The sequence below is a fragment of the Dipodomys spectabilis genome, unplaced genomic scaffold (assembly GCF_019054845.1).
Source record: "Dipodomys spectabilis isolate Male_0828 unplaced genomic scaffold, ASM1905484v1 ptg000273l, whole genome shotgun sequence".
NCBI lineage: Eukaryota > Metazoa > Chordata > Mammalia > Rodentia > Heteromyidae > Dipodomys > Dipodomys spectabilis.
Window position 1 is genome coordinate 9,418,717 of NW_024870950.1, and position 27,232 is coordinate 9,445,948.

A 27,232-nucleotide genomic window follows, 5' to 3' on the forward strand; every position below is an offset into this window, starting at 1 on the left:
CATCCAACTGAGCATTGTCATCTTAACAATATTAACTCTTCTAATCCATATGTTTTTTGGCGTAATTTGTTTTGTTTGTTCTTTTTTCTGTCTTTTGAAGAGGGGCACGGAAATAGAGTGAACAGATGCAGTCATGGGACTCAGTAGACACAATGTGGAAAATGAACTATGTATCTTGTAGGCAGGGACAGGAAGGGGAAAGAGGAAAAGTGAAGAAAGGGGTGACATTGTCCAAAAAGAAATGCGCTCATTACCTGACATTTGAAATGGTAACCCCTCTGTGTAGCACCTTAATAAGAACAACAAAATTATATTTACAAATGAAAAATTCTCTCATTGGGGATGTGGCTTGGATGGTAGGATAGCTGCAGTATTGCTAGCTAAGTGAAGTCTTTCAACAATGGTTTGAAGTTGTCAGAGTACCTACGTATTATACCTCTTGTGTTAAGCTTATTCCTATGTAGTTTGTTCATTTTGATGCTCTTATAAATGGAATTGTTTTCTTCCTTGCTAATATATAAAAATGGAGACTATTTATTAAAAATACTAATCTGTATCCTTCAACCTTGCTGGCTCATAATAGCTTTTTCGAATTTTCTATATACATGATTATGTCATTGGCAAATATAGTTTACTCATTTCTTCCCAATCAGGACTTTCCATTTTTCTTCCTTTTTTTCTTTTTTGTTCTTTTTTGTTTGTCACACTGGGGTTTGCACTTGGGATCTTGAAGAAGTAGGTGCTCTACCATTTGAGCAACCCCCCCCAGCATGTTTTGCTTTAGCATATTTTTCCCCTGATATCTAATGCTCTTGCTTGCGGTGGCCAGGATTTCACTCACATTTTGCCACAAACCATGATTCTCCCTTCTCCACCTCCCACACGGCAGCAGTTATAGGCCTGCACTACCATGCCTTGCTATTTCTTTTTTCTTGCAGAGCTCTCTTTTCATTCTCCCTTTAGGAGGAGGCTGGCATGTCCCATGAATCATCAGAGGATTTATTTCATTTCAATGTTGGAGGCTGGCATTTCTCAGTTCCAAGAAGCAAACTTGCTCAGTTCCCAGACTCACTGCTGTGGAAAGAGGCATCAGCCTTGTCTCCTTCAGAAAACCAGCGGCTCTTCATCGACAGAGATGGCTCCACATTTAGGCACGTGCACTATTACCTCTACACCTCCAAACTCTCCTTCTCCAGTTGTGCAGAACTGAACTTGCTCTATGAGCAAGCCCTGGGTTTACAGCTGATGCCTTTGCTGCAGGTAAGACATTCTTCTTTTCCAAAGGGCAATCAGTAACAAGCTTTACATCACTAAATGCTATGCTGTTTTGTGGATTGATTGTTGGGATGAACTTAATGGGCAAGTGTAATGAATGATGTAAAAGTAATGATAATACATGGATATTGCATTTTCTTTCTTTCTTTTTTGTGGTACTGGGGTTTGAATTCAGGTACCTTGCCTTGCTTGCTCAGTTGGCACTGTACCACTTGAGCTATGCCTCTAGGCTTTCTTTTCTTGTGGCTATTTTGGAGATCGAGTCTAGGCAAACTTTTTAGATCCTCTGGATCTCATCATCCTGAGTAACTAGGATTATAGGTGTGAGCCATTGGTGTCTCTCTTGTTTTTGTTTTTGAGACAGTGTTTTGCTATGTTGTCCAGACTGGGCTCAAACTCATGGTTTTTCTGCCTTACCCAGATTATTGGCATCTGTGTGTGTGTGTGTGTGTGTGCTGGTACAGAGACTTGAACTCAGGACCTTGATGCTGTCCCTTAGCTTTTTTTCCTCAAGGATGATGCTCTACCACTTGATCCACACCTCCACTTCTGCCTTTTTGCAGTTAAGCAGAAGAGATAAGAGTCTCATGGACTTTCCTGCTCAGACTGGCTTTGAACTGCGATCCTCAGATCTCAGCCTCCTGAGGAGCTAGGACTATAGGCGTGAGCCACCAGTGTCCAGTTTATTAAGCTTTTTGACTCCTTTGCTGCCCTCAGTTCCCAAATTGAAATATATCTGGAAAGCAAGTTCTAAGTGGGATATATAACTCAGAGACCAATGATTGGTTCTCTTCCAAAATTCCAAAATGTGTGAGCAGTAGAACTTGAGGGATTATGCTGATCTGCCTCCCTAACACATACTGTGAAACAAGTGCTTATGCTTTGGAAGTAGTGCTTTCAAAGAAATAAACATTTGGGCTGGCCCAGCTGAAGTGGTATTTATTCATGGAAGCTGAGTGTAAATACAGCTGGGAACCAACAGCCTCCTCAGGCAAATCAACCGCCTCACACATCTCCACCACTTTCCCCACCCCAAGGCCCATCAGGTTTTTATCTAATAAGCAAACAAACACTTTGCTTGGAAAAGATAGATTTTTCCAATTTTTAATTGAAAGATCTTTCTTAAGCAACCCCACTTAATGCAGGCAACCAGTATTTATTGAGAACATTCTGGGTTCCAAGCCATATTCCTCTGGGTTTAATGGGGAAAAGGCACCCTTATACAACCAACATGTAATGTGAGCCACTTATGTATGTGTGTGTGTGTGTATACATGTATAGATACACATATATACATATATTTATTTATTTTGGTCATGGGGCTTGAACTCTGGGCTTGGGCGCTATCCCTCAGTTCTTCAGCTCAAGGGGAGCCCTCTAGCCCTTGAGCCACAGAGCAACTTCCAGTTTTCTAGTGGTTTATTGGAGATAAGAGTCTCACAGAGTTTCCTGCCCGGGCTGGCTTTGAACTGTGATCCTCAGATCTCAGCCTCTTGAGTAGCTAGGATTACAGGCGTGAGCCACCAGCACCTATTTTTTTTTTAACAGAGGTCTCAGCAGACAAAAATAAAAACTATAACTGAGCACTGATGGCTCATAATTAGATGTGGAAGATGGTGTTTGAAGCCAGTCAGGCCAGAAAAGTCTAAGACTCTAGCTCTAAAATAACTAGTAGAAAGCAGGCTGGAGGCCTGGCTCAAGTTGTGGATTGCCAGATGAGTATGCAAGGCAAACAAGGGTGTGGCTGAAGGTTTATTAAGTAGGTTTCATTAGGTAGCCAATGAAGAGAACACCACACACTATTCAGGCAGGAAAAGAAGTTTACTTAAACTGCTGCCCCACCATGCATGGTGGAAAGGCATGGCTGAGAAGGAAAAGGGGTGAGCCACCCCTGGGCCAGGACTTATCTAGGCTAGGGACAGGAAGAAGTGTGGCCTGGTGGGGGAAAAGTGTGGCCACACTGGATCCGGACATGACCTCAGGATCTGGGACCCTCGTAAGGTCAGATGGGAGGCAGGTGACCAGAGGTGGCCCAGGATGTGACCTACCAGGAAAGGAAGGTGACTGCTTCCAGCTCTGCCAGTTACCTAGGTAACAGATACTGGGCAGAAACTTAGCCAAGAGGTAGGGAGGTGTCCCTGTGTAGAACTTACAGTGGCCTGACTTCAAACCTCAGTACAATATTTAAAATGGAAATATTTAAATATTTAAAATAGAAATTTTAGCCGGATACCAATGGCTCATGCCTGTAATCCTAGCTACTCAGTAGGCTGAGACCCAAAGATTGCAGTTTGAAGCCAGTCTGTGCAGAAAAGTCCATGAGATTCTTATCTCCAATTAACCACAAAAAGCCGGAATTGGAGCTATGGCTCAAGTAGTAGTAGAGCGCTATACTTGAGCACAAACAGGCTCAGGGATGGTGCCCAGGCCCAGAGTTCAAACCACAAGACTGGCAAAAACAAAACAAACAAACAACAACAAAAACACCAATTTTTTATTATAATTATATGTTTTCTATTTATAGCACATCTCAGATTCAGATTATGGTAGTTCAAGGAATCACATAGCCATGTGTGACAGTACATGTTTAAGCTATTTTGAGTTGTTAAGGCTCCTCTCTGTAGCATCTTTTACAATGAGCCCCTATCAATAAAATTAGAACTGTGCCTCCAGCTGAGGTTCTTGTGCATTCCACAGGTATGTCTTATTCAGGGTTATCTGTAACCTGGTAGGCTTGTTGGAAAGCAGTATAGAATGAGCAACAAGCTGAATGATGGGAAGTTAATCGAAGGCAGATGTTTGGGCTCACACTGCTACCCTGATCTCTACCTCCATCCCCTCCACCCACCCTTTACCTCTCCCATTCCCACCCCACCTGCCAATCTCTCACACCCCTAACCTCTAGCTTTGGCCTCCATGGAGTACACCACAGGTCTATTATTGCCTTGATGCTGGTTGCAACATTTAATGTGTATTGAGCATCAGACACATTTTCAGCCCTGGAGCTGCACAGTTATACAATGTAGGTAGAAATAAAAAAGAGTAGAAGGCAGGTGCTGGTGGCTCATGCCTGTAATCCCTAGCTACTCAGGAGGCTGAGATCTGAGGATCATGGTTCAAAGCCAGCCTAGGCAGGAAACTCTGTGAGACTCTTATCTCCAATAAACTACTCAGAAAACCGGAAGTAGCGCTGTGGCTCAAGTTGTAGAGCTCTAGCCTTGAGCTGAGGAGCTGAGGGACAGCGCCCAGGCCCAGAGTTCAAGCCCCATGACCAACAACAACAACAAAAAAGAGTAGAGAAGTGAAATATGCTAAGGGAAAGAGGTCAAATATGTTTGAATTTATATATAGAAAACAGACAAAAAGGATCACATTTTATTATTGTGGTTATCTAAAATATGCAGACTAGCTGGGTGCCAGTAGCTCATGCCTATAATCCTATCTACTCAGGAGGCTGAGATCTGAGGATTATTACAGGTCTATATATAACATCATAGAGCTTCCTAGAACTTCATTAAATTCCTTACTTAAAAGTATTTGTTAAGTTACTTTGTTACTTGTATTTATTAGATGTATAACTTCTTTTGTGACTTGTGTTTGCATTCGGAACCTTGTACTTGCTGTTGCCCTTTTATACTTTGAGGTTATTTTTCAGATAGGGTTTCATTTTTTGTCCAGGGCTGTCCTCAGAGTTTGATCCTCTCCTACTTATGACTTTCCATGTAGCTAGGTTGACTGGTGTATGCCACCATGCCCAACTTACTGGTTGAGATGGAGTCTTACTAACTTTTGGACAGGGCTGACTTCAAATTACAATCCTCTCAATCTCATCCTTCTGAATAGCGGGAATTATAGGCATGAGCCATTGTGCTCAGCTAAATGTACAATTTTATTAAAGTAAATTGCTCTGAGCCTTTCCTATGCCAGTACCCCAATTGGAAGTCACCGCTGCTACTACAGTATGAAATTTCCTTTCAGTGTCACTCAGGAGAGTTCAAGGTTCGTTGCAAACTAGTGATTCCTTTTACTTTCCCCTTGAAGCCCACTGATGGAATAGTACGCTGACAGACATGTTAATCCCTCTTCCTCTCTCCTTTCATCCTTTTTCTTCTTTTTTTTTTTTCTTCTTTTGAAACCCAGGGCCTTGAACATGATAATCATATGCTCTACCATTGAATTGGGCCCTGACCCCATGTTCCCTTTTTCACTGCTTTCTGGGCTCTTCTAAGTTTGCACCTGTTCCCCTCATGGCCAGTCTACTACCAGCAAGCAAGCCCAGTCTGCCTGTGTTCCTTGTACTCAAGGGAGCCCAGGAGTTTTTCTGTTGATCACACAAATAAAGGAGGCTTTTAGGAAAATAGCCCAGTGGTGTCTCACATTTCCTCTCACAATGTGAGAGCAGATTGCTACAGTGATCTTAGGAAGGAGATTCTAGAAGCAGAGAATCAAGTTTGTGGGTATGGGTGAGGGCACAACTCAAGTGTCAATCCCTTGACATGGTATCAGCATCCTCACAGTCTGACTTGTTTGTCATAGCTCATATCTCAGCATATACACACCCCAACATGCATGCATAGCATTGTACACATTTATGCGTGTACACACATACTACAAAGTTCTGCCAACATCCCTAAGTGCCCTACATGTTTATTTGCTATACTTTTCCCCGGCTCATTTTCCTAGAATGTGTTCCTTTTAAGATTTGGAACTGGAACCTTTTATGCATCACCTTTATAATAACAATAAAAAAAAATTTAGGGGCTGGGAAGGTAGCTCAGTGGTAGAGTGCTTGCCTTGCATGCATGAGGCCCTGGGTTCAATTTCTCAGTGCCACATAAGCATAAAAAGCCAGAAGTGGCGCTGTGGCTCAAGTGGTAGAGCGCTAGCCTTGAGCTGAAGAGCTGAGGGACAGCACCTAGGCCCAGAGTTCAGGCCCCACGACCAACAAAAAAATAAAATAAAACAAAAATAAATAATTTGGCCTAAATATGGCCCACAAGAAATGTCAGGTTAGCCTGACATTTTCAGGCCAAGTTTGGTCTGTTCTCATAAGAAAGTCAATTTCTGGCTTGTGTCAGCACTAATTCTGTTGGGATTATGTATTCATATGTCTTCTTTTCTGGACTGGGTCATTTTCAAGCCGGTATTATTCCTAGAATCATTCACAGTACCTAGCAATTTCAAGCATTTAATAAACATCTACTGAGAGAGGAGGAAGGCTGAATCCATCCCTGCAGAATGACCCCTCACTAGAGCCAGCAGGAAAGGGGCAGGTCAAAGATGCTATTCACTTCTTATTTGGCTTTTTTTGGTTGATAGCAGCCATTTTGCACATCCTTTTCTTACACCAGGCTTGCTTTCCAGGATCTTCAAAACAGCGTAAGCCTTCCTTGTTTTTACAAGGCAGTAGGGGATTTGCAAGCTCCCCAAACTGCTTCACCATTACATTCCTTCACAACAGAGCTTAAGCATCTCCAAGAAATGCTGCTGCCTCGAAAAGCTTCCTGTGAATCCCAGAGCTCTGCCAGCAGGGTGCATTTGTCTGCCATCTTTTGACAACACATACACACACGCCCCTGCACCATCAGTTTTACAGTGCTTCTTATTGACATATTTTTTCATTACTATCTAGGCCAAAAGCAACATTAATCATTCATCCTCCTGCTAGCAATTAGCCATCTGAATTCAGGTCTGTATTTCCTTAAAGAAATCCTCTTATTGTCTGGGCATGTCAGGACAGGCCTTTAATCCCAGCTACTTGGGAGGCTGAGACAAGAGGATCTTGATTTGAGGCTAGCCTGGGAAAAAAGTTATTGAGACCCTGTCTCAGAAACAAACTGGGCAGGGGCTGGGAAGGTGGCTCAGTGGTAGAGCGCTTGCCTTGCATACATGAGGCCCTGGGTTCAATTCCTCAGCACCACATAAGCAGAAAAAGCCGGAAGTGGCGCTGTGGCTCAAGTAGTAGAGCGCTAGCCTTAAGCTGAAGCGCTCAGGGACAGTGGCCAGGCCCAGAGTTCAAGCCCCACGACCAACAAAACAAACGGACTAGGGTATGGCTCAAGTGATAGAGTACCTGCCTGGCAAGCATGAGTTCAAATCCCAGAACTCCCCTTCCTACAAAAAGAAAGAAGATATTCTCCCTCTAACAACTTTCTAGGTTATAACCCTGTGAAGAGTAAAATTCCTGTCAGGTGTTGGTGGCTCACACCTGTAATCTTAGCTACTCAAGAGTCAGATCTATGAGGATCAAGGTTTAAAATCAGCCTGGGCAGGAAAGTCTATGAGACTCTTATCTCCAATTCAGGAATCAGCCTTGTGCTTCTGGGCCTAGTATAGAAATGATGTTTTGAGTCAGCATGCAGTATCACCTCACTGTTGTAATCTGCATGGATTTACTTGCTTTAATTTCAGGATTTGTCAAACTTTCCTTTCTTGGGGAAGATGATGTTTCTCACATCTTAAATAGTGAAACATAGAAGGAAATGAAGATTTTTATTTCTACAAAATAGATCAACTTGGGCTGGGAAGGTGGCTCAGTGGTAGAGCACTTGCCTTGCATGCTCAAGGCCCTGGGTTCGATTCCTCAGCACCACATAAGAAAAAAGAAAAAAGCCGGAAGTGGCGCTGTGGCTCAAGTGGTAGAGCGGCTAGCCTTGAGCTGAAGAGCTGAGGGACAGCGCCCAGGCCCAGAGTTCAGGCCCCATGACCGGACCCCCCACCCCCAAAAAAAAATAGATCAACTAGTATATCTCCACTAGTCCATCTCCTGTCAAGCTAGTTGGACTGTCATTTCTGGTCACATCAACCCAGAGGACACACACCGTACTGAACAATACTTTCAAATAGGAAGTCCTAGGCTGTCTTCCTATAATCAGGTCATCATCCTGGAGAGATTTCCCGTCCCACTGTCCCCCTCTCCTGTGGCCAATTTAGAGTTGTTCAGGGCACCAGTTTTTCCCACTAAGAGAGTTTGGATTTGGAGTTGTAGGTAAAGTAAGTGGCAAGTTCACATTTCTCTGATCCCTAATCAGTCACCTTGGTACAGACTTGGGATCCTCTGCTTTCTTTTAGGACCTTCCTAACTCACTATCCTTTCTGTACTGCACACTTGTCTTTCTATCCACTACTAGTTAGCCTTAAGCTGAACTCTTTCTTCCTGCCATCTTCTCTCCCTGTCTTTCCTTCCTCCCAGTCTCTCTCCCTTTTAAGTCTTCTCTCTGGTCGCTGTCTTCATGGCCCTCTGAACTCAATGCTGCTACTGTCATCCTGTACTGGCTTTGCCTATGGTCTTAGAAACTCCACATCTTTCTCAGTGTTGTGATTGCTGTCCACTTCCCCTCCAGCTCCTTTTGCATCACTTTCCTGTGATTCCTCTTCACCCAAGGTCAACTACTCACTCATCCAGAAAACTTTCTCCACCCAAGCTCCATCCTAAGGAGAGCTAACAGCTTGGCAGAGCAGTGTGCAGTACCAAGTCAAGGCACCAGAAAGCTGAGGTCCTCTTCTAATAATGTGGAACAAATCCCAGGGTTCCTAGAGAGCCAGACACTTTATAACTATCAGGGCACTGATGGCTCATACCTGTAATCTTAGATACTCAGGAGGTTGGTATCTGAAGATCTCAGTTCAAAGCCAGCCCAGATAGGAACATCTGTGAAACTCTTATCTCCAATTAACCATCTAAAAAACCGGAAGTGGGGCAGTGGCTCAAAGTGGTAGCACTAGCCTTGAGCAAAAAAGCTCAGGGACAGCGCCCAGCCCTGAGTTCAAACCCCGTGACTGACTTTGGTTCAAACACCCCAAAACAACTGGTTCTAGATCTTAGCATATGTAAATCATTGGCTTTATTTTTATTTTTTTTGTTGTTATTTTTTGGTCCGGTTGTGGGGCCTGAACTCTGGGCCTGAGCACTGTCCCTCAGCTCTTCAGCTCCAGGCTAATGCCCTACCACTTGAGCCACAGCACCACTTCCGGCTTTTTTCTTTTTGCTTATGTGGTGCTGAGGAATCAAACCCAGGGCCTCAGACATGCAAGGCAAGCGCTCTACCACTGAGCCAACATCCCAGCCCAATCATTGGTCTTAATGTCTTTCTTTTCCTCTAAGCTGATCTCTCTCTGCCCAAGTAGAGATCCTCAATGCACAATGACTATTTCTCAAGTGAATGAGTTGCATTCAACACATGCAGTCTCCCTTAATACTCAGTATCCTAGGAAAACATGGGTCATTTCCAGTTCTCCCTCAAGTCCTTTAGTTACCCAAAATAGGGAAGATGGTCCCACTCTCCTTTCACATCCTTTTGCAGACAATGATTAGAAGGGGGCAGTTTATAGAAATGGCCACTAGGGGGCTCTTCTGACCACTCAGGATTTCCAAGAACAACCTAACCAGGACTAGCAATTAGAGACAGGTTCTTTTATTATTATTGAATCTAAGCTTTTCTTTCCTTAAAAGGCTCTTAGGGGATAAAATTGGCTATAGGGTACTTTCAAAGAACCATTTGACCAGAAAGGGAAAAAAAAAACACCATTTGTCTTGCTATTTCAAAAAACAAATTAGGAAAATATTTGTTTTCTGCTAAGGCAGGGTCAGAAACAGTTAGCTTAATGTCATGGTCATCTGCAGGACTGGAGAGAGAACAAGGCCCTGAAGACCTTTCAGCCCACTCTCTGCTCTAAGCCTCAGCCCTGCCTGGTTGGGGTTCTCCATACCAGCCTCACCCACCCCTGGCCATATGCTCCTTGAAGCCATGATGCTCTCCACGTGGGAGACCTCTTAGATAAACTGAAAAGCCTTTTACCTAGCTCTCTCCTCAGTAAATCTGACAAACGAATGTGTGATTTGAAAAATGTGGAGCACTGTACCCAATATAAGGCACTTATTATACTTTGATTTCACTACTTAGACCACTTCCTAGAATTATATTGAACACATACAATGAGTGAATCACATTTATAACAGGTTTGAAAAGGGTTTTTAACTACTCAAGAGAAATGGAAGTGGAGGTGTTAGAGTGTTTTAGACTTTGCTAGAAAACCACGCAGACATTCAGGTACAGAAAACAAAAAAAGGTTTATTGGCAGGAAAGGGGCTGGCAAGACCCCTTCTCACAGGGAAGAAGTGAGAAGAAGCGCGGGCTATTGTCTGAGGAGACCTATACAACCTAGGAGGCCTAGGACGGGCTGGAAGGAGGCTAGGCGGTGGAGACCCTGGTGTGGATGTAAGGACCAGGGGCTTCATCATGGTGGACTAGGATTTATGGCTGCTATCCAAATAGTAGATAAGGAGGCTTGAAGCTGCCCAGAGCTGAAGGTCACTCTACGGGCCTCTTGTTTCCCTATATGGTGGTAGCCGCCCCAAGGTAAAGGGAAGTTAGAGGCTGATTATTTACTGCCTTTCCTAAATGGGCCTAGTGTTGTCTAGGAAGGGAGCATGCTAAGCTGTGGAGAGGGGAAGGAGCGTGCTAAGCCGGGAAGGGAGCTCATTGGGCTAACAGGAGGTGTGGGAGAGTACCACTCTTGAGCGAAAAAACTAAGCAAGAACACAAGGTTCTGAGTTCAAATTTCAGTACCAGCACAAGACAGAGAGAGGGGGGGGGAGAGAGAGAGAGAGAGAGAGGATAGCAGAAAGCATCACATTTTAAATGATTAACTATAAACTAATCCTTGCATTATGATAAATTACTATTACCCACCATACATAAAATTATAAGACCAAAAATTGTTTTGACTTGGCATTCATGGTTCATGCCTGTAATCCTACTTACTTCTGAGGCCGAGATCTGAGGACTGAGGTTCAAAGTCAGTCTAGGCAGGAAATCCATGAGACTCTTATCTCCAGTTAACCACTCAAAAGCCACCAGTGAAGCTGTGGCTCAAGTGGTAGAATACTAGCCCTAAGTAAAAACCCTAAAGGACAGAGCCCAATCCCTGAAATTCAAGTCTTAGCACAGACAGAAAAAAATAAATGTTTCAAAAGCCAGAAGAGAACCAGGAATGATGGCACATACCTATGATCCCAGCACTCAGAAGGCTGAGGCAGGAAGATCAAGAGTTCAAGACCATATAGGGACTATAGAGGGAGACGTGCCTCAAAAAAAGGCGCTTGGATGTGGTTCAAGAGATAGAGTGAAGCCGGGCGCTGGTGGCTCACGCCTGTAATCCTAGCTACTCAGGAGGCTGAGATCTGAGGATCGCGGTTCAAAGCCAGCCCGGGCAGGTTTATCTCCAATAAACCACCAGAAAACCGGAAGTGGCGCTGTAGCTCAAGTGGTAGAGCGCTCGCCTTGAGCTGAAGAGCTGAGGGACAGCGCCCAGGCCCAGAGTTCAAGCCCCACAACCGACAAAAAAAAAAAAAAAAAAAAAGAGATAGAGTGATTAGCAAGTACAAAGAAAAAGAGATAGAGTGATTAGCAAGTACAAGGGCCTACATTCCAATTTCAATACCATTTAAAAAATCAGAAGAGTTGTTAGAATTTCTTTTAAGTATTAGCATGCCATCTTATAGTTTTCACTTTTTGTATGATAAATTTAGTTTGAAATACCTTATCAAAGTGAGTTACATACTGTTTTTCCTGGTACCTACTCTAGAATTGCTAGGTAGTTAACAGGTTCTGATTAGCAAGGAGCAATGTTCTTCTTTTTTTTTTTTTTTTTTGGTTAGTCATGGGGCTTGAACTCTGGGCCTGGGCACTGTCCCTCAGCTCTTCAGCTCAAGGCTAGTGCTCTACCACTTGAGCCACAGCACCACTTCTGGTTTTTCTGGTGATTTATTGGAGATAAGAGTCTCAAGGACTTTCCTGCCCAGGCTGGCTTTGAATTGTGATCTTCAGATCTCAGCTCCTGAGTAGCTAGGATTACAGGCGAGAGCCACTGATGCCCAGTTCAAGGAACAATGTTCTTTATCTTCCTAGACTCTGGATAATCTGAAGGAAGGGAAGCACCACCTCCGAGTGCGGCCTGCCGACATTCCTGTTGCTGAGAGAGCATCTCTGAACTACTGGAGAACATGGAAGTGTATCAGCAAACCCTCAGAATTTCCAATAAAAAGCCCAGCTTTCACAGGTAGAATCAAGGGTGGGCCACCTCCTGCCTCAAGCCCACACAGCCCAGCTCTCCTCACCCTAATAGAAGTGTCTTCCCTTCAAAGTACCCTCATCTCTGAACTAGTTCTGGTGATTTCTCTAGTACCTGCCCCCTCCATGGCTGCTTGGCCGCTAGAACTATGTACCTGTTCTATATTCATTCCTCTGCCCACTGGTTTCCCTTAGGTAAGGGAAAACTGTCTTCCAGCTCCTAGGCATTCATGCTTCTCAGTGAGTTTGGAGCTTCCAGGAGAATAAAAACACTTATTGGTTGGTCACAGTTGGTTGGCTTGAGCCAATTAGAAAAGATTAAAATGAGCCAGCCACCAGGGGCTCGTGCCTGTAACCCTACCTACTTAGGAGACAGATCTGAGGATAGTGGTTCAAAGCTAGTGGTTCAAAGCTAGCTTAGGCAGAAAAGTCCATGAGACTTTTATCTCTACTTAACCAGGAAAAAGCTAGAAGTGAAGCTGTGGCTCAAGTGGTAAAGCAACAGCCTTTAGTGAAAAAGCTAAGGGACAATGCCCAGTACTGAGTACTGCATTTAAACCCCAGTTCTGTCCTACACACAGAAAAAGATGGAAAGGAAGGGAAGAGAAGGGAGAGGGAGAAGGAGAAAGAAGGGAAGAGAGAAAGGAAGGGAGAGAGGAGGAAGGAAAGAAAGAGGTAAATGAACTTAGTGACTTTGTGTGCATAAGCCAAAATATCACATGTCCCCTGTTCTTCATAATCTGTCGAGAAAAATATTTTTTAATGCTCAGCTTCCCCACCTTAAAGCTCTCTCAGAAGGAGGTGTGCCTAAGGGCAGGTGCTGTGTCCTGGGTCTTCTCTGCAGGGACCCCTGGGTCCGTGAGAACCCTGGGCTCATGGAGGTGGTGACAGACGCTTTCTATACATATCCTCTAGGCTTGCATGATAAAGCCCCTTTGGGGCTCATGGACACACCACTGTTAGACACAGAAGAGGAAGTACACTACTGCTTCCTGCCCTTGGACCTGGTGGCCAAGTATCCAAGCCTAGTGACTGAAGACAACCTGCTGTGGCTGGCTGAGACTGTGGCCCTCATCGAATGCGAGTGCAGCGAGTTCCGCTTCATTGGTGATTGCTCTGTCAGGGGCCCAGGGCATAAGCTGATAAGGTCACCCACCCTTACCCACTGCAGATCCCATGGAGCCCCAGCTTGATGCTTAGGGCCTGAAGAGCTTTCTGGGTGGAGGTGGAAGTCTGGACAGTCTTCCAGGAAACAAGTAGATTCCAGTATTAGACTCTCACTTGGCTTAGAGCTATTTTAACCCTTATTTCTTTTGGAATGGCCTGACTGTAAAACTTCTGGAGGTGATGTCAGGAGCCAGTAGAGCCATAGATGTGAAGGGAAGAATCCAAGGTCAGCTTCTTTTTTTTTTAACCCTGCCCTTCCATCTCCAACTGGCCTCCAGACCTCACCTCTTGTTACTATAGAATAAGGAAATTGGGTTTCAAAGAATAGCTCTGCCTGCTTCACTTCAGCTATACTCAGAGTACAAAGGACAGGGAGGGGGGGAGGGGGTGGGGGGGGAGGGAATGGCCTGGTGGTCAACAATGACAACTTCCCCAGAGCTGGGTAAAATGATGGGCTTGAGCTAGTGACCTCAAGAGTGATGAAATAGAACTCCTCCCCTGCCCAGAAGAGAGCATCCTTACCCCCCAAACCCCAGAACCAGTTCTGCTAGATGGCCTCTCTTACCCTAGCTGTTGTTGCCTAGACAAGCAAGTTGTTCCAGGAGGTTGAATGCCTAGAACCTCAGCCATTCAGATTCAAAGGCATCTAGTAAGTTTTCAGTGAGGGCTGGGAATGTGGCTTAGTGGCGGAGTCTTTGCCTAGCATGTATGAAGCCCTGGGTTCGATTCCTCATTACCACATAAACAGAAAAAGCTGGAAATGCGGTGGCTCAAGTGGTAGAGTGCTAGCCTTGAGCAAAAGAAGCTCAGGGATAGTGCCCAGGCCCTGAGTTCCTGCCCCAGGACTGGCAGAAAAGAAAAAAGAATCTCCAAGTTGATTCACATAGAATGCTAGCATTGGCTCCATCTTGGCCTCCCACACTGAAGTCCAGGTAGGGACAAACTGCAATTGGCCCCTACCAGGCCAGGCTCAGTGGGGTGCCTCCCCTCTAAGGAGCAAGACAACTCCCTCTTGTGGAATGACATGTCCTCCAGCCAAGACTCTCAGGGTAAGTCTCAAAGCAGTGTGCTCCCCAAGAAGGTCCTGGCTTGAGACTGACCCAGGCCAAGTCATGGGTACCCATACGCCCAATTCATGATGCACGAGAACAGAGTAATCTGGGGTCTTTCATCTTGAAGGCCACAGACTGATGGCTAAACCTAATCAGGCATGTTTAGAACTTGTTTCAGAATAAGGGTAATTTTTGAAAAAAAAGAAGAAGAAAGGAGAAATTAGGGTAAGGTACAGCACTAAAAACCTGCCAGAACTTGAACCTCTAGTTAAGTCAGACACAGCTTTGTTAACACATGTTGTTTTCCTTTGCTTTCAAGTGAATTTTCTCCGCTCACACAAGATCTTACTACCAGATAATTTCTCCAACATAGATGTGTTAGAAGCCGAAGTCGAAATTCTGGAAATCCCTGAGCTCACAGAAGCAGTACGGCTGTGTCGAATGAACATGGGTATGTTGCCTGGGATCCTTCACCTCCCCTTGACATTCTGGGCCAATCTAGGCTTTGCCAGAAAAGCCAAGAACAAACATCGCCTCTCCTATAGCCACTTTGGCCTGAAACTCTGAGTTCAGTCTTCTCTGCTCAGCACCCCACGGGGATAAGGTTGGTCTGCCAAGGCCAAAAGAAATCTAGGCTGGTCTGGACTCAGAGCAGAGCCTGGATAGGAAAACAGGCCCCTAATGTCCTGGGGAGGGAGGCTGGGCCTGAGGGCTGCCCTACCTGTGGAAGCCCTGGGTACCTACAACTCCCAGTCTTCACCTTCCACACTCAACTTGTGAGCCTGTAAATATTTGGGTGAATATCCCACCAGTTCTTCAGTTACTCCCCACCCTGTCTCCCCCATCTCACAATTCTGATATTTCCTGAACCCTATCCAGGCCAGGCCTCTGTGCTCTTGAGCTCCTCGCCTCTTAATTCTGATTTACCTTTCGTCATTCCATTTCTCAAATCCTATACATATTCCATGGAGGCACTTGGCTCAAGGGAATAAGGCATCTCCCTGTCTTCAGCCTTCTCCCAGGCAAATGGAGTCTTAGCCTATGTGGAAAGAGTGGCATCCTGCAGCCATTCTCGGGAGCCTGTCTCAGGGCCTTATTTAACAGAGTACAAGTTCAACTTTTCCTCAAATGCTTCCTATCCTCAGAAAGCATAGGTCATTGTAAGATGTGTAGACTAGTGCCTGCTCCCTACAAGCAATATGGACATGGAAGTATGTTTGTAGACAGATTCTTCTCAAACCAAAGCATGGTGTTGGCCCTTTATAAAGCAGTATAATGATCCAGGCACTAGGGGCTCATGCTTATAACCCTTGCTACTCAGGAAAGAGGCTGAGATCTGGAGGATCTCGGTTCAAAGCCAACTCTGGCAGAAAGGTCTGTGAGATTTTTGTCTCCAATTAACCAGCAAAATGCAGGACTGGAGGCATGGCTTAAGTGGTAGACTGCTAGCTTTGAGCAAGAAAGCTGAATGAGACTGTGAGACATGAGGCCTTGAGTTCAAGGAAGGGAGGAAGGAAGGGAAGGAGGGGAGAATAACTAAGGGAAACAGAGCTGGTAGCCTTGATGAGGGACAGAGCTGACCTCAATCCCAGCCTTGTCCCTGTCTAGCTCTATGGCTACTTGTTCTAACTACCTTCCCATAAACTACCAAGTTGAGGAGGGATAGGATATTTAGGCCCTCTGGACACAGTGTATTCATTTGTGTAACAATTATAGCACTAACTCTGGATACACTAAAATAGATGATCTATGCAAGTCCCCTGGTAGTTTTCTAGCTAGTCCATAATTGCTCCCTGGACAGAGTCCTGTCATCTGTGTTAATTGTGTTCAGTGGACTACATCCTGTGACTGCAACAAGTATACCTACAAGCCACAAACCCAAATATACAATCTGCAAATAACCACACATAGTAAATCTCTGGAGCAGCAATTGGGGTTGAGAAGCCTGTGGCTCTCATTAGTCGCTGATCTTGCCTTAGAAGGGGCAGAGCTTGGAACAAATGGAGATTCTTTGGAGTCTTTATTCTGAGATTTCCAAAATTCAGATGTTAGTGACATAGCTAGTGAATCCCACCCGCCCCCACCTTACCTTGCCTCCTATCAAAGAATTCTGACCACTAAATTTGACAAATCTATACTACTGTAAGCCACTTAAGTCTTTATCAGGGCAGAGAAGGGATTCAGACCCACAGTCCCCAATTTGGCTATAATCATGGAAATCTAGAAGTTACCCCTTTCTTCCCTACACAGGTGGCTGTTCACGGACCTCCTGCCCTTCCCCAAGCCCTGGAAAAGCAGGGCGTGCAACTGGCCTAGAATCTGTGAAGCCCCTGTACATGATGGCCCTGGGTCTGCTGGTTAAATACCCGGACTCCGCGCTAGGACAACTCCGCATTGAGAGCACACTGGATGGAAGCAGATTGTACATCACAGGGAATGGGGTCCTCTTCCAGCATGTCAAGTAAGTCCTTCTAAGGGAGTCACTTGGTCCCATCAGACTGGCCTTTACCACTTCTCTAGGACCAATTTAGAACCTTTCCCATGATCCAGAAGGGAAGAGTGCTCTTGGATCCACCCATCATTTTACCTTCCATCACCACTAGATTCAGGCTTCTGAGGACATAGAGGCCAAGGTACCAGGGTCCCCAAAATGCAAGGGTTTCAAGCTACCTCCTATTTTGTTCTCCTCTACTTCATGCTAAATCTGAGGTGATCAGGTCTCCATCATACCCTCAGCCTGCTGGGAACCCTACCCCAAGTAGATCTCTGCAAAGATTCTCTCCACCCTAGGAGCTCACCCTGGGTGAGCTCCTAAAAAGCAAGGCAGAGGGTACCCACAGAGTATGATGTCTGGCCTTTCTCCTGAGGAGTGAACACAGAATATCCCCATTAATGCCACAGCATGGATTCTAATCCTAGAAGGGTAAACTGAGGTTCTGAACAGTGGCACAACCTTGCTGAAGTTGCAAAATTTATTAGTACCCAAACTAAAGGTAAAGTAGGGTTTTCCTAGGCCCATGTGGAAAGCATTAGCTAACCCTCAACACTCTTACTCCAATTCTGGCATTTGGGGCCCTTTTTAAGGCCCATTCCATCATCCATCTCTTTCCAGACATGCCCACCCTTGTAATGTCACAGAAAGCAACTTCAAATACCTTTGGAGGAGAGGGTTGGGGTGGGGAAAAGGGGTGTTCATCACTCAAGGTCATGACAGGCTGCATACCAAGGCTGAGAGATCTTGGGCATAAAGTTACAGGGACAGAAGGTTGTGGTCTGACTCTGGCCTAGCCTCTGAGCCTGAGACAGAGCCTGATGACTTGAGTCAGTTTAATGGACTCTTCTGAAACAGGTCAGGCTCTTCTCCTAAAGGGCAGATTCTGTCAAGGCTTATTGTCCTTCAAGGGATCTCCAGATTTGTGGCTAAAACAGGGAAATGAGGCTACTAGTGCCAGGTCTGAGCCAGCAACATAGCAAGGGATCCTAGACAAAACATTTATAGGCTGGGATCTCTTGGTGTACTGAACTGAGGTGCTTCATGACAAGCTTTCTTCTGGGCAGGAATTGGCTGGGAACTTGCCGGCTACCCCTGACAGAGACCATTTCTGAGGTGTATGAGCTCTGTGCCTTCCTGGACAAGAGAGATATCACCTATGAGCCAATGAAAGTGGCTCTGAAGACTCATCTGGAACCAAGGACTTTACCCCCCATGGATGTGTTCAGTAAATGAGAAAACTTCCGGGTTTGAGCTAACATCAGGGGAGGGCTAGGGGACTACAGAGGAAAAGTAAATGGGCCAGGACCAGAAACTGTAGATGGGAGAGAAAGTCAAGTCAACAGCTATGGGTTCTCCCTAATGGGAGAATTTTGTAGGTGCTCTCCCTTTACTTTCTTTTTTGTTGTTGGTCATGGGGCTTGAACTCTGGGCCTGGGGGCTGTCCTTCAGCTCTTCAGCTCAAGGCGAGCACTCTACCACTTGAGCTACAGCGCCACTTCCGGTTTTCTGGTGGTTTATTGGAGATAGGAGTCTCACGGTCTCTCCTGCCCGGGCTGGCTTTGAACCGTGATCCTCAGATCTCAGCCTCCTGAGTAGCTAGGATTACAGGTGTGAGCCACCAGCGCCCGGCTCTCCTTACTTCTAGGCCCAGAATTCATCTCAGAATATAGAGACAGGATTGCAACACAGCCTAGGGCTGCCCAGATCCCTCAGGACAAGCTGAGCATGACCCCAGGAGCCAACAGGCTCACAAACACACAGAAATATCCCTAGGTCTCCATGTATCAGATAAAACAGGGGCAGGGGCTCAGGGAAAAATCTTGTTCCAATTATACAATGGTCAAGCTGAGTCTCCAATTCAAGTCCCAAATTAATGTTGTTTACTAGCTAACAAGCTTTTATTAACAAATTTTCTAGGCAAAGATTAAACTACATTATTATGATCCAGTACCACTCAGCACTTCCTGAGCACATACCGTATACCTGGACAGGTAGAAACACTGTAGGTACAGAATTGAGTAACAAAGACTCAGTTCCTATCTTCCTAGAGCTCACAGCCTAATTTTATACTTTCTACCTCCTGGGCACATAATCAGGTTATATATCCACATCACAAAGCTCATTAGAATGAGCCCTAAATATAGTTACCTGATGGAAAGGGTTCATCTTCCCATTATAAGGCCCTGTGACATGCATACCGAGAGCCTTAGTCGCTGTATAGAAATGACTGGATGATATCTATCAAGCCATAAGGACTTAGCTCCAGGCTGGTGGCCACCTGAAAAGCTATATTCCCACAGCCCTTTTGTTTTTTGGTTTTTTTTTTTTTTTGTCAGTTGTGGGGCTTGAATTCTGGGCCTGGGTACTGTTCCTGAGCTCTTCAGCTCAAGGTTAGCGCTCTACCACTTGAGCCACAGCACCACTTCCGGCCTTTTCTGCTTATGCGGTGCTGAGGAATCGAACCCAGGGCCTCATGAATACAAGGCAAGCACTCTGCCACTGAGCCACCTTCCCAGCCCCAGAGTTAGCTGTTTGTATAGGTAAACAGGAGCATCCACCCAGCTTGCTTTTCTTTTCTTTTCTTTTTTCTTTTTTTTTTTCCGGTTGTGGGCTTGAACTCTGTGCTTGGGTGCTATCCCTCAGCTCTTCAGCTCAAGGCAAGCACTCTACCCCTTGAGCCACAGTGCCACTTCCAGTTTTCTACGGCTTATTGGAGATAAAGAGTCTCACGGACTTCCCTGCCCCGGCTGGCTTTGAACCGTGATCCTCAGATCTCAGCCTCCTGAGTAGCTAGAATTACAGGCGAGAGGCACCAGCGCCTGGCTCCACCCAGCTTTCTTAAGGGAAGTGAGTCAAAGAGGCAGTGCTCTTGGGGTTGGGTTTTTAGAGGGCTTCCTTGCTCACCCCAGGGTTATTAGCTGACCCTAAAAGTTGCCATTCTAAGCCCATCTCACCCCCTAATAAAGCTAAATGGTGAGCAGTAGAGAAGGCTTGTGTCAGGAATTTCTGCTGTTTCTCAGAGTAGGCAACCCGATATGAATAATAAAGATATGAAGTCTTACCATGCAAACACTATTGCCTTACTCATTTCTCTTCTGGCCATATGATGTGTTCCCTTTCATTGTTTCCTATAGCTGAGGAGTGGACAGCAGAGATCACTGTGTATTCCCCACAACAGATCGTCAAGGTTTATGTTGGAAGCCACTGGTATGCAACTACTCTGCAGACCCTGCTGAAGGTACTGCTGGCCCCAGCTGCCCTCCTCCCCCTTTGATTTCCCCACCTGAGCTGCTCATACAGATTCCAGTAACTTTCTTAGAACAAGTACTTTCCCCTAGTACTTATTCCCTGGTACTTATTCTATGGACAGAAGTGAAATGAGTAGCATGCTGGGAATTCTTCAGAAGTGTGAGTAAGGAGGAGGCCATTTCTGAGGAGCCTGGACCGAGGAGGTAGTGTAGGGTTCCAAATGCTAGTGTCGAGAGTAAGAGAGGTGTCTGGGGAGCAGGGAAAGTTGAAGCAGGAATGCTCTGCTTCTCATTATGGCTCCCTGTGGCCAACCAGACCAGCACACGAAAGTCCTAAAACCTCTCTGCTCTAAAGAGGTCAGGTAAAATGAAGTGAGAAATGACTAATCTGTTCTTTGTTAAAGACTCAGCCCTTGGGACTAACTGATTCTGGCATCCAATCCCCTTCAGTATCCAGAACTACTGTCCAATCCTCAGAGAGTGTACTGGATTACATATGGACAGACTCTGCTCATCCATGGGGATGGCCAAATGTTCCGACACATTCTCAACTTCCTGAGACTTGGAAAACTGTTTTTGCCATCTGAATTTAAGTAAGCAAAGCAAGATAAGCATACAAAGAAATGTAGGCTGATCCTTTCTTCTGTAACAAAGAAACCCCATTTGCAGCCTTCGGGGAAAGGGTTCTGTTATTTCCAATATGGACACTGTTGTTTGGGGCATCTCCACCCAGGTGTCCAGTCTGACATCTTCTTGTTTGTAGGGAATGGCCTCTCTTCTGCCAGGAGGTAGAGGAATATCACATCCCGCCCCTCTCAGAAGCTCTCATACAATGTGAAGCATACAAGTAAGAAAACTTCACTCAGGATTCCATGTTTGGGGTTTGAACCTTTACATTCCTCTTTGAAATACTAAGTCCTGCCTGCCAGTGGGACCTATTAACTGTGAGACTGAGGGAGCTAAATGGGCTCGGGCTTGGCCAACAACTTAAGCAAAATCTTTGTGAGCTCCCTTTTCTCTATCATTAACTCCCAAGAGGTAGACATAACCAATAAACTTGATGAGAATTTTTCACCTACTAACCATCCCCCTTTGGTCTCCACAGGTCCTGGACCCAGGAGAAAGAATGTGAAAATGAAGAAGCTTTTCCCATCAGGAAACTGCATGTGGTGACAGAAGGACCAGGGTCACTGGTGGAATTAGGTAGAGACGTCAAAGAAGTAAGTCCCAGCCTTATTTGGTTAGTGGTTTCCTTAAAAACAAAACAAAAAGCATACTGATACCACCTTGGTGTTGGTGGTGCCTGCCTATAATCCTAACAACTCAGGAGGCTGAGATCTGAGGATCCTGGTTCAAAGCCAGCCCGTGTAGGAAAGTCCTGAGATCCTTATCTCCAATTAACTATTTTATAAAAAGCTGGAAATGTCACTGTGGCTCAAAGTCTAAAGCATTAGCCTGGAGCACAAAAGCTCAGGGACTATGCCCAGGCCCTGAGTTCAAGCCCCAGGATCTGCACAAAAAAAAAAAAAAAACAGAAACAAACAAAAAAAAACTCCACCACTACAGGGTTCAGGGGACAGGCTCAGCTACTGAGAGGCTGGTGAAGTGAAAAAGCAGAACCTACATGGGTTCCTAGTGCAGGAACTAGTTTCTTAACCTTAAGGAGGCCAAAGGATGTGTAAACCACTTGTGGCCTGGGGTGCTGATAATCTCTTATTAGAGTATGAGAGATCTCTGGGCTGGCACCACCTCTATTCAGACAGAGCAAAGCTGAAATTATGTCAGAGATAGGATGAAGTCTTGAAGGACCAGCTTTTAGGTCTCAGGGAGGCTCTGACAATGTAGAACAAACCCAGAGCTACTGTACTCCTTTCTCCTCAGACCACAGCCTGTATGCCTGTGGACTTCCAAGGCTGCAATGACAGGACTCCATGGAATAAAGCCAAGGGGAACCTGGCCAGGCCCAGTCAGATGGAAGAGGCTGAGCAGTACACCCGGACTGTCCAGGTCTCTCTTTGTCGAAATGCCAAGAGGGCAGGCAATCCTAGCACCTACTCACATTGCTCTGGTTTGTGTGCCAATCCTAGACACTGGGGGGCCCATCCTGAGAGTCCTCCCAAGAAGAAGTGCACCACCATTAACCTCGCACAGAAATCTGAAACCAAAGACCCTCCTGTCACCCCCATGCAAAAACTCATCTCCCTGGTGAGAGAATGGGACATGGTCAATTGCAAACAGTGGGAATTCCAACCACTGACTGCCCCCTTAAGCAGTAACTTGGAGGAAGCTGCCCTGCATCTTCCCTCAGGAAGTGAGGCTGCTTCCCAGCCCAGCGCCTCAGCTACCTGGAAAGTCCATTCCATAGCCTCAGAGAAGGATCCAGGCCCACAGGCTGGGGCTGGAGCTGGAGCAAAAGACAAGGGCCCAGAACCAACCTTTAAGCCATACTTCCCCACAAAAAGAACTGTCACCCTTAAAGACTGGGGCAAGCAGAAGTCAAAGGAGAGAGGTAAGTCCTATTCCATTCTTTTTTTTTTTTTTTTCCTGGTCAGTCTTGGGGCCTGAACTCTGGGCCTGGGCTCTGTCCCTCAGCTCTTCAGCTCAAAGCTAGCACTCTACCATTTGAGCCACAGCACCTCTTCCAGCTTTTTCTGTTTATGTGGTGCTGAGGAATCGAACCCAGGGCCTCATGTATGCAAGGCAAGCACTCTACCACTGAGCCACCTTCCCAGCCCTCCTATTTCATTCTTGACCTAAACTTCAATGGTAACAGAGAAGGAAAAACTCCTTGGCTAAAGCAATAGAGTGAGTTAGTGACAAAAGAGAGTCTAGAGTTCTACTTACTGATGCCAGCTCTGTGCCATGCAGCAGACACAGAAATGACTGGCACAGAGGTATGACAAGAGGTCACATGAGGTGATGAGGACCCCTAGAAAGGAGCACCGGGAGGCTAGAAGGTGGGGATATGGCAGACAGGCAATAGCTAGGGTGTTTGTGAATGCACAGGCCCTTTATCTAGCTGGAGGCCCAAATTCCCGTGCAAAAGCCTGAAGACGAAGTCATCAGGTCATGTCTTGTGGGTCGAGTTTAGGTTGGGATACTCTGTTCTGAATCTGAGTAGGGTGGGAAGTCTCTACATTTTCAAAAACAGGCAAGTGGTCAGGTATGAACCCCAGAATGTTTTGCTCAGGGGCAGAGGAAGGAGGTGATACGTTAGGCATGAGTGCATTATAGGCTGGGTCAATGGAGTTAAGCAGTGGAAGGAGGCAGGGGAATGGAAGGGCCAACGTTTCAGGCTTGGCTGAATACAAAGGTGGGCTCCTATTGAGCTGAGTAGATAACAGAAGGTAGATCTTAGTGAAAAGCAAACAGGGCATGTGAGATGCTGAGGGGATCTAGGTGGACAAGTGCAGGAGATAAGAGGATCTATGGAAACTGGGCTGGAAGCGGGCTGGCAGGAAGTGTACTGAGAACTGCCATATCAGGCAGTTCCCTCTGCTCTCTCAAATTCTACAGCACTGGCACCCTTCCTTCTAATGGATCAGGCTCTTCTTGGACTCTTAGTTGGTTTATCAAGTGTTAGGGTGCCAAATTATCCATTCTTTCAGAGTGCAAAAGCATAAAGAGCTGGCCCAAAAAGCACTTCTCAGTTTTATAGATTAACAGTTTTCTATGGGGTTAAGACTAATCTTAGTTCAACAAGAGTCTCTTGGAGTTCTGAAATTCAGTACTTGCAATAATATTGGGCTGTAACGAGGAAAGGTCACAATAGTGACCTGAGTGCTACTTCTGAGAAGCTGGAGGCCTCTAGATGGTTGGGGTGATTGAATGTACTGGTCTGTCACCAGAGGTGCCTTCTCTGCTTCGGCTCTGAGCCTCAGCTCTTAAGCCTAAGGAGAGCTCCCTCCCCTTGTTGTTACAGAAAGGCCTACACCTGAGCAGCCTTTGCCTACTGCGGGTGGTATGGACAATCCGGGGATCATCCTCAAAGTGACTCACCCTCCTGTGGTGGGTAGTGATGGCTCCTGCATGTTCTTTGAGGATAGCATCATCTACACCACTCAGATGGACAGCTTCAGACACACACCACTCACAACCATCCCCCAGACTCAAGGTAAGGCTCTGGAGCCAGTGTATGTTAGGGAACAATGTCCTTGGGAGCACTATGTCTTCCCATCCCCACAGCTGTCTCTAACATCATAGCTATGGACAGATGTAGCCATATTGACTCTCCCTCTTCCACAGAGGTAACCTTCCTGAGTTTCTCTTTGTCTTGGGAAGAGATGTTTTATGCACAGAAATGTCACCGCTTCCTGACAGACATCATCCTGGATTCCATCAGGCAAAAGGACCCCAAAGCTATCACAGCCAAAGTGGTCTCCTTAGCAAACCGGCTGTGGGTATGTGACAGGCCCCAGGCCTTGGGACACCTTGTACCTTCTCTACCTGTCCCCCTACTCCAGTAGTAAGTGGTAGAATATAAGTGGATATAAGCTGTAATGGGAAGTGGGGAAAAGAAATGAGGAGCAGAGGGTGGCAGAAAGTACAGGGTTAAGAAGGCAGGGCCGTTGCCTGGACAGAGCTGTGGCTAAGAGGCAGATTTGGAGTGCCTACCCAAAACCCCTGCGGCTCCTGCAGGCCCAGTGAAGTCCTTGCTCTGCATGTCCTTCTGAGGGGCTGGGAAATGCTTGCAGCCCTGCCTGACCATGGGTTCTCCCGGCAGACCCTGCACATCAGCCCCAAGCAGTTTGTGGTGGATCTGCTGGCCATCACTGGCTTCAAGGATGACCGGCATACCCAGGAACGCCTGTACAGCTGGGTGGAGGTGAGACTCACCTGCACCCCAATGGGAATGGCAACTCTATGGATACTGTCTTGCTGCCCAAGAGCCAGGCCAATAATATTCAACACATTAAGCAGGTAGCTAGGCCACTGATCCCTGACTCAGGGAAGGAGAAATGATGAACGAAATTAACCAAGAATAGTCAAAAAGTGAAAACATTTAGGATGTTGGATTTGATGAACTGTCCTCCAATGATACCAAGTAGCCTTCACCAATAACAACCTTGGCCACACTTACGTAAGCAGGTCATGTGAGGCCAAGCCCATGAGCACAGGAGTCAGGGCTTCCCAACTAGTGATACTGACTTCACCATGATGACTTTAGCCATGATGTCATCATTCTTCATACTTAAGCTGCTTCAAAGCATTTTTTTGTAAAGGAAAACTTATTCAAGAAAGGGAAGTGGAGCCAGGCACCAGTGGCTCACGCCTGTAATTCTAGCTACTCAGGAGGCTGAGATCTGAAGATAGAGATTCAAAGACAGCCTGGGCATGAAAATCCATGAGATTCCTTTTTTTTGGGGGGGGAGGGGGAAGGGGGTCCGGTCATGGGGCCTGAACTCTGGGCCTGGGCGCTGTCCCTCAGCTCTTCAGCTCAAGGCTAGCGCTCTACCACTTGAGCCACAGCGCCACTTCCGGCTTTTTTCTTTTTGCTTATGCGGTGCTGAGGAATCGAACCCAGGGCCTCAGGCAAGCGCTCTACCACTGAGCCACCTTCCCAGCCCCCATGAGATTATTATCTTCAATTAACTACCAGAAAACCGGGATTGGTGCTATGGCTCAAGTGGTAGAGCACTGGCCTTGAGCTGAAGAGCTGAGGGACCACGCACAGGCCCAGAGTTCAAGCCCCATGACTGACCCAAAAAAAAGCAAAAAAGAAAGAAAAGTAGGGAAGTGGAGTTGGGGCTCAAGTAATAGAGCCAGCCTTGAGTAAAAAAGCTGAAGTAGAGCATAGAGCCTGAGACCCTTAATTCAAGCCCCAGTACTGGCATACAACATACACACATGCATGTGCATGCACATATATACACACACAGTAAAATATATTCAAAAATGATCAAGCTTTTTTTTTTGTGGGGGGGGGGGCTAGTCGTGGGGCTTGAACTCTGGGCCTGGACGTGGTCCCTCAGCTCTTCAGCTCAAGGCAAGTGTTTTACCACTTAAGCCACAGTGCCACTTCTGGTTTTCTGGAGGTTAATTGGAGATAAGAATCTCATGGACTTTCCTGCCCGGGCTGGCTTTGAACCGTGATCCTCAGATTTCAGCTTCCTGAGTAGCTAGGATTACAGGTGTGAGCCACCGGTGCCCAGCTGATTTTTCTTCTTTGATTTGATAAAATTTAAGTATTATAGATAGGAAAGATTTAGCTAATTTCTCATTACCTTGACATTGCCATACCAAGTGTATTGTTACAATAGCACTCACTTAACTTAAACACACTAGTACCCTTACTAACAGGTCTCTGGATTGCCTATTACTGGTAAAAATGAAGCCAGCATATATAGCCAGAAAGTGGAAATCAGTAACAGGCAAAACTTTCTTGGCCAGCTGGTCATTCTGCCCACTTCCCATGAAAGCCACAACCCTGTGAGATGCCTTTGAGCAGAACTTTGCCTACAGCATCAAAGGCCCCTAACAATGGGGCTTTCCCTATCCCTGCTTCCAACCAGATGGGAAAATCTCACCCACATGGAGACAGAATAAGGCAAGTGGTCTGGAAATCAGGGATAAGACAAGTCTTTCCTTGCAGCTCACACTGCCTTTTGCCAGGAAATATGGCCGCTGTGTGGACCTGCTCATCCAAAGGGGCCTGTCTAGGTCTGTCTCCTATTCTGTCCTGGGCAAATACTTACTACAAGAGGGCTAGAATGCCCAGAGTTGCTGTTTCCCAAGCCCCAAACCCATCAACATTTTAACTGGATTAATTCCAAGAATGCATGTGCTTAGCCATGGGTACAAATCAGTTTTTTTTTTAATTATAAACAAATAAAAGAGTAAATCACAAATGAAAGGCATAGACTCTTTTGAGACACTAGTGGCTTATTGACTAATAACAGTAAACTTTAAATGAAAACTGTTCAA

The 27,232-nt window shown here is 45.9% G+C and overlaps 1 protein-coding gene across 1 annotated transcript; it reads left to right on the forward strand.

Annotated features, from left to right (window-relative positions):
- The first annotated feature begins 962 nt into the window (after positions 1-962).
- Kctd19 (potassium channel tetramerization domain containing 19) lies at positions 963-27,156 on the forward strand. The gene is made up of 15 exons (XM_042700893.1): positions 963-1,260; positions 12,186-12,336; positions 13,263-13,454; positions 14,886-15,017; positions 16,817-17,027; positions 18,125-18,285; positions 20,195-20,298; positions 20,759-20,901; positions 21,072-21,155; positions 21,414-21,528; positions 22,190-22,817; positions 24,231-24,422; positions 24,554-24,708; positions 25,032-25,133; positions 26,901-27,156. The coding sequence occupies exons 1-15, from the start codon at positions 976-978 to the stop codon at positions 27,015-27,017; spliced, it is 2,772 nt and encodes a 923-aa protein (XP_042556827.1). The 5' UTR covers positions 963-975; the 3' UTR covers positions 27,018-27,156.
- The last annotated feature ends 76 nt before the right edge of the window (positions 27,157-27,232 follow it).